This window comes from Salvelinus alpinus, chromosome 23, assembly GCF_045679555.1.
Source record: "Salvelinus alpinus chromosome 23, SLU_Salpinus.1, whole genome shotgun sequence".
Classification (NCBI taxonomy): domain Eukaryota; kingdom Metazoa; phylum Chordata; class Actinopteri; order Salmoniformes; family Salmonidae; genus Salvelinus; species Salvelinus alpinus.
The window spans coordinates 49,561,485-49,569,231 of record NC_092108.1 but is presented as its reverse complement, the minus strand read 5'-3'; the positions used below and the strand labels follow the sequence as shown (position 1 = coordinate 49,569,231).

Genomic DNA, 7,747 nt, shown 5'->3' with positions numbered 1-7,747 from the left:
AAATTCGTGTATTTTCAAACGAATTGAACCACCCCAAAAATGCACAAAAACGCACGAAATCTGCTGAAATACATTTTGTACATATATGCGCGAATTGAATGTGAGGCTGTGTTGCAGCCATCATGGAAAGACATCATTGGAAAGACTCCCAAAATCAGAGCATTAGCCATGGGGAGGAACGTTTTTCCTTTGCCTACACTCTTATGGTGTTAAATGGCTCTATAATTAGAGATGTAGGGAAAAGGCCTAAAGAGTTGTGCTAGAATTCAAATGAAGTGGCCGGTTAAAATACGATAATAAAAGCAATATTAATAACTTAATTCTAAATCATTTTGTAGCATAAATCATTTTATTTTTTTTTATTTATTTTTTTACAAATCTTAAACCATCACCTAATATTTTTGAGTGAGAGAGAAACAATCTAAACCATGTAGACCACGAGTTGTGGACTAAAGACCCAGCCAGTGCATGAAATGTGTGACCACATATCAATATATCAAAGTTAGCTTACTTTTCAAAGTTAGCGTACCATCAATACAAACCTTGAGGAATGAGACCACGTGATATTAGCGGGGCGGTCGAACTAGCCTGCAAGCCTTTTTGGGACAGTGTCAGTTTCTACTGCTATCAAGTGCCGCTCTATGCATAGCCTACTGCTTCATAGGGGTCGAGCACGGAGCAAACCGATAACCTATTTGGACCGGCACTGTTCAGAATCTGTGTAATGTTTCTGACTCTCTGCGCGTTGATATTTTTCTATTTGTTGAGAATTTCGCCACTGCCATTGAACAGCATTTGTAGCTCATTCCAAGACGGCCGCTTGGGTTGCATTCATTTTTTTCTGATCGACTTGTAACTTTCATTGTCCATCACATACGGGATATAAACCGTTAGGTATGTATTTACTGTCTTGCAAATGCAAGACCACTGCAGGCTATCTGATTAATAGTGAACATCGGCAGTTTACCACACGGGCATATAGACACTCAAAGCACACACGATTGTAGAAGGTTATATTATTTCAATGGTTATGTTTGTGTTCTTTCTGGAGCGCGTAACGTACAACATTGAAACATAATCGCAGATCTGTTCATAGCAGCCAATGTTAACAGATCTGCACAGAAGCATTCACATTCGTATGTATTCTACCAAGCTGATTTCAAACAGCTGTCCTCAACAGGCTCATTAGGCTGTTGTTTTCATGAAAGTGGTATCAAATATGATTTGTCGTTTGTTTTCAATATAGATACGTTTATTCTGTCTTTCGTTGAAAATAAATGGGCTTCGTTGTAGATAAGTAATTAAATTGACAGGCTTTGTCGTCATCCTGTTGTTAGGCTATTGCGAATATGCTACTTTGTTTAGAGAGTAAATAGTTAATAGGCTGGCTATAGCCTATTAAATGTATTTAATTCCGTTATGTTGAACAGAGATTGCTTTCTCACACACTGATTTTGTTTGTCTTATCGCAAGAATAGGCTGTTTTGTTATAGGACCTGATCATATTTTTATGATCATTCGGCTGTGGACATTGGAATATAGGCCGGCTCGAGGCTACTATTATTAGGCCCGCCCATATAAATTATGTCATCACAATCAATAATGTAGGCCTATTCTTGTGATGACATTATAGTTTGACACAATAGGCTGAGGCAAAAACTCACATGTAAGCCTAAAACATATAAATAACAAAATGTTTCACATTTGATTCATTCTTTAAATAAAGAACACCTATTTCTCCCCACCCATAATAAGGTCAGTCGCGTTTCTTGTTGGTCAACTTTCATAAATGCATTAAAAACAGACTATAATTTCCTGCTATGTGAAATTTTCTGCACTCGATCAGTCATGTCTATAGGCCTAACAATGGGATTTACCCATAATAATATTTGAAAATCGATACAACTTGTATAAAATAAGGCATGGAAAACATGACTATTAAATATGTCCAGTCGTCTGCTCGTGTTGTGGGCATTCGAGAACGAAAGTGAACTTTTGCGCAATTTGGGACTTGATGGATTATTTCTTTCGTTTATGACTACAATTTCGTTGTTGCCATGTTAAGTTCTATACAGTCAATGGAATGCGTAGTTCAACAGCACAGGACAAGTATGGCTTTAAACGTTTTCACATCACAGTGAACTAACTAGCTATTGTCTTGAGGCGCGTGATAGTGGGGACATTCGGAGATTACGTGCATAATGTGAGCTCCCCGTTTATTGACAGGTAGGTAGGTGTATGACGGGTCAGAGATTTGTCCAACTAAATGTTCAACTATTTTAGGAATTAACTTCTTTTAGAGTTGACGATAAGAGTGCTGAGCCATTGCGCGCCGTTTAGTTAACACACATAACTGAGTAGAATGAGACATGCGATTTTTGTAGGTCTGGAGTTCACACTGCCATGTTTGCGTGAACATGCACCAACATAGTGTGACACATGCGCCATAATTCTTGCTTGGTCATATCGTTAAAATAATCAACATTTTCGTGTGCTGCATATTCTGTCGAGTCTACTCTGTTTGCACAACCATTCGACACCGCTTTATCCACCGCATTGATCCATTGACATTTGTGATGAATAGGCTAGTTTTTATTTTCATACATCAACATTATTGATTATCAGCTGCCCATGGTAGATGCTACAGCCAAGGAAGTCATTACAATAGCCTACAATTCGTACATACATATGTAAGCCTATGATTTAACAATTATGATTGGTTAGTCCAACATTTAATTTGACAAATAGCCTACAGTGAGTTGTCTTGGAACGCATGATGTGCACATATGGAGATGCATAATGCGCACTCCCAGTTTCTCGACAGGTGTAGGAATGTATACATTTAACTCAATTTTCCAACACAAATTGTGCGCTCGTCAGACACGCTAGGGTGTGCTTCTTTTAGAATGGCCATGCATAAGAGGGATGAAAGAGCCTATTGCGTCTTGTATCAATCGGATCAAGCGTGCAGTTTTGTAGGCATATCCGGTACCTCACACTCGACTGTTTGCGTCTACATGCAGTCGCAGGACACACTTTACTTACAATCTTATACAGCGCCAAAATGACAACGCATCACATTGACGTCGCATGATCGCATAATACTGAAAATAATCGAAAGTTCTTCTCTCGGGCAAATAGGTAAATTATCAAGGCAATGTATACTATGGGCCCAGTCTTTGAAGTGTATCCTATATAGGCTACCTACGAAGATATTGATAATACACATATTTATCCATTATAAAAGAAGCACAAGATATTAACATTTTGTTGGAAACGTTCCTCTAAACCGGTCAAGAAACCGGGCGCGGGATTGCACGCTTAGTCTACACTTAGAATATGTGGGTAATTGGGGTTCTATCCAGAACCTATTTTTCTAAGAGTGTAGGCGACACTCCAAATTTAGGCTGCATAATGTGTGCCAATAATAGGGCAAATAATGGTTGTTTACTGTGTTTAAGTCAATTAAATATATTGCCACTTGGCGTTGTAGACCTAGCAATTTTTTTAATGAATTGAGCTTTAGAAACAGTTGATCGTCATTCATCGGCAAAATCGCCCTATAACCAATAAACTCGCACACATTCCGGACTTGAAAAAGTAGCCCTTATGCATGTGCTGTCAGTTAGCTGTTTTTTTTAGACCTGGCATCGAAATCAACATTTCTGTGACGTCCTTCTGCGATTGTTAGGCTATTCTAAATAAATCAAACGTTTGGCTTGAAGTGAAGACTTCTAAAAATCGATATGGAAGCTGGAAACAAAATTCATGGTAGCAATTATAAAAGGGTAAATTGATATTGGGCTACATAAAATTCTATAATAAATAGGCCTACGAGATAAATATTGGTTTAACCTATTTAAAGTAATCAAAGGATGTCCAGATTCGTTTTTCGCAGGGTAGACAGTAACAGTAAAACAGTAACATAAACGTTTTACATTCTCAAGGCAGGTACATCACCGCCCTTTTGTGTTCTGAACAGATTGCGAAACTAGCTGTAACCATTAATTAATTTGTTTATCCTTTCTTATAGGATTTTACCATTTTAGAACAATGCACAGAACAACAAAAATCAAGATGACTGAGCTGAATCCACATTTGATGTGTGTCTTGTGCGGTGGATATTTTATCGACGCAACCACCATTGTGGAGTGTTTACACTCATGTAAATTGTCGTCAGTTGCATTTCATTCAAAATACCACACAATGCAAGTTGCTGTCTATGCCCACAGTTTTGACTGATTCGTTTGGTTTAAAGTATGCAGTGTTGTCAAATTGTTTTGATTATTTTGTCTTTTCAGTCTGTAAAATGTGCATTGTTTGTTATCTGGGGACCAGCAAATTCTGTCCAATTTGTGATGACCAGGTTCACAAAACGAAACCCCTTTTGAATATTAAGTGAGTAGCCTATACATGTCATTTTGTAAGGCAATAAATTCAAGTTCTATAATATTTTTTTAAACTCGAATATGAATGTGGAGACCTGGGGCTCAATAAATCGAAACCACATTACAATATTGACATCTCTTTCCCAAGTAAACCCTGGCTCAGAAATGAATCATACAATTTGCTGAAATTATTTTTTAAATATTCTATTTCAGGTCTGACAAGACCCTTCAAGACATTGTTTACAGGTTGGTACCCGGCCTTTTCAAAGGTCAGTACATTTCCCCGATCGTCCCCTCAAGTTGGTTAGTGACATGTCAAGTGCATCATGATACATTAACAGTTATTTATTAATTTTGCTTGCAGATGAAATGAAACGAAGGAGGGATTTCTATGCTGCATATCCTTCTCATCCTTCTCTTCCTGGTAAACAAGTTGAATCAATGGCGAAGCACCTCAAGCCTATCGTTGCAACGTCAACGTTCGTGTCGCTTTATCATTAGAACGAGGAGGATTGGCACACTTGAATACTTGGTTGGTTTCTCATTTTGTAGCTGGAAGTGGATCAAATGAAGAGCGAGGGGAGGTGGCAGATGAAGCAAAGAGAATAGTAGCCGACGATGAGATTATCAGCCTGTCCATCGAATTCTCTCAGAGCAAGTAAGGCCGCTTTCAAACCGCCAAAAAGTATGCTTTTAAAAAATGCAGCCAACCCCCATGCTTGTCAATTATTTCTTTGCTCTTTTTCCAATTGTATATTTTGCTTTTCTCTTAGGCTGGTAATGGAGGACGGTGAAGTCAAGGTTATGAAGACAGGGGTGATTGTTTTAACCCTAAGAAAATCGTATTGGTGTCTTTTAAATAGGGGGTCAATTCAGATGGCTGTAAAGTAACGCAGTGTTTATCATGTCTCAACTCACCTTTTTTTTTGTCTGTTGGTTTGAAGATGATTGACAAGCGATACTTGCAATGTCCAGCAGCCATAACCATAATGCATCTGAAGAAATTCCTTCGAAGTAGAATGGATATTCCATGCACCTATCAGGTGACTACGGATATTTAATCAATGATCATTAATGTCATTATTTGAAATTCAGTGAACAATGAACCTATCTGAAATGTTGTGCATTTGTATAGGCATTGTGTAGATTTGTTAAACTTAGAATCGACTTTGTTTCTTTAAAAAAATATACAGTATACAACTGATTGATTATGGTTAGATTTTTACTAGAGTTTCACACTGTTTATATCAATGATTAATCACACCTAATCTTTTCTCTCAAAATGTGTTGTTCACAGATAGAAGTTATGTATGAAGATGAACCATTGAAGGATTATTACATATTAATGGACATTGCACACATCTACACCTGGAGAAGGGTAAGCATTTACCCTTGCACTTCAACACATGAAATGTCCTTTTTTCTAATAAGACCTTGAAATTATATGCTGTGTTTTTTCCTTATTTATAAGGGGAAAGTAAAAGGTTGTGAAATGGTGCATCCATTCATGAATTCGATTCTCTACCAAGCAATACGTTCAACATGTATTTTGGAGAGCTTACACATTTATTAAAAAAATATCTCTATTGCTTGTTTAAAGCTCATGTCATTCTTAAAATAATTGCTCAGAGGAGGATCATCTGAGAATATGGTTATAAGTCACAGAAAAGTCCCCTGTACACATAAACTTACGAAAATCTTCACTTGTTTTAGAAAGGTCCCTTGGCATTGAAATACCGGGTACGAACAGGCTGCAAGAAGATGAAGTTGAGCAGCCCAAGAAACGGGACCAAAACCACACAGCATGCTGGAGGAGTATGCTATGACTCTGGGACTGGGGGTGACAAGCATCTGAACAATGACCCCGAAGCTCCCTCCACCTCATCCTCCTCTCTGCCCAGTCCGAGCCACAGAATTGTCCACTCATCATCATCGCTTACCCACCTCCCCCACCTCTCCCGCATTGGCACCTCAACAAACGGTATCTTAACAAAAGCGGGTCCAAATCGACTTTCCCGGACATTCACGCCAACATAGACTGTAGATACTTTTATTATTGTTTCAAACATTTGCCATTTTTATATAATCCTATGTGGGCAATATATTTGTATATATATAAGAAAGACTGCTGTGGAAAGACTTATTGAATTTGCTCAATGGCATCTGCAGATCGGATTTAAAATGGCTAGCCCAGTAATGTGCCATGTGGTTTGGAATGTGAGAAAAAAAAAATCAAGTTTATTTCACACCTGGACATTCCAATGATTCCCATAACTGAATTGCCAACTACTGTAGTTGATTGAAATGGAAATGTGGTTTTGGCTTCGTCAACTTCATTTGTCAACACACAAAACATTTTTTGGACTATTGCCCTCTGCATACATGTAATGGTGAATTTAATAAACACAACCTGATTGTTTTAGCTTTAAGGGTGAAATCTGCAGTAGGTCCTGCTGTTAAATGGTCATTTCAATTAATGATATACACTATACAAAAGTATGTTGACACCCGTTCAAATTAGTAGATTCGGCTATTTCAGCAACACCCATTGTATAAAATCGACCACATAGCCATGCAATCTCCATAGACAAACATTGGCCGTAGAATGGCCTTACTGAAGAGCTCAGTGACATTCAACGTGGCACCGTCATAGGATGCCACCTTTCCAACAAGTCAGTTCGTCAAATATCTTCCCTGCTAGAGCTTTCCCTGTCAACTGTAAGTGCTGTTATTATGTAGTGGAAACGTCTAGGAGCAACAATGGCTCAGCTGTGAAGTGGTAGGCCACACAACCACTGAACCACGTAGCGTGTAAAATATCTAATGTCCTCGGTAGCAATACTCACTCCCGAGTTCCAAACTGCCTCTGGAAGCAACGTCAGCACAATAACTGTTCGTTGGGAGCTTCATGAAATGGGTTTTAATGGCCGAGCAGTCGCACACAAGCCTAAGATCACCATGCACAATCCCAAGCGTCGGCTGGAGTGGTGTAAAGCTCGCCGCCATTGGACTCTGGAGCAATGGAAACGCGTTCTCAGGAGTGATTAGTGAAGCTTCACCATTTGGCAGTCCGACGGACGAATCTGGGTTTGGCAGATGCCAGGAGAACTCTACCTGCCCCAATGCGTAGTGCCATCTGTAAAGTTTGGTGGAGGAAGAATAATGGTCTGGGGCTGTTTTTCATGGTTCAGGCTCCTTAGTTCCTCTGAAGGTAAATCTTAGCACTACAGCATACAATGACAGTCTAGACGATTCTGTGCTTCCGACTTTGTTTTAGCATGGCCCTCCTGTTTCAGCATGGCAATGCCCCCGTGCACAAAGCGAGGTCCATACAGAAATTGTTTGTCGAGATCGGTGTG

At 39.0% G+C, this 7,747-nt stretch overlaps 1 protein-coding gene across 3 annotated transcripts; it reads left to right on the top strand.

Moving 5' to 3' along the window:
- Positions 1-589: 589 nt before the first annotated feature.
- On the top strand, positions 590-6,834 carry LOC139551205 (polycomb complex protein BMI-1-B-like). Of its 3 annotated transcripts, XM_071362665.1 has the most exons (9): positions 3,647-4,165; positions 4,302-4,398; positions 4,602-4,657; positions 4,753-4,812; positions 4,941-5,046; positions 5,162-5,204; positions 5,333-5,431; positions 5,686-5,766; positions 6,102-6,834. In XM_071362665.1, exons 1-9 carry the CDS (start codon positions 4,054-4,056, stop codon positions 6,423-6,425), a joined length of 978 nt encoding a protein of 325 aa, XP_071218766.1. In that variant the 5' UTR covers positions 3,647-4,053; the 3' UTR covers positions 6,426-6,834. The 3 variants fall into 3 exon arrangements, with proteins under 3 accessions (XP_071218768.1, XP_071218767.1, XP_071218766.1); XM_071362667.1 differs by lacking the exons at positions 3,647-4,165; positions 4,302-4,398 and adding an exon at positions 590-894 and having other exon boundaries at positions 4,602-4,634; XM_071362666.1 differs by lacking the exons at positions 3,647-4,165; positions 4,302-4,398 and adding an exon at positions 590-894.
- The last annotated feature ends 913 nt before the right edge of the window (positions 6,835-7,747 follow it).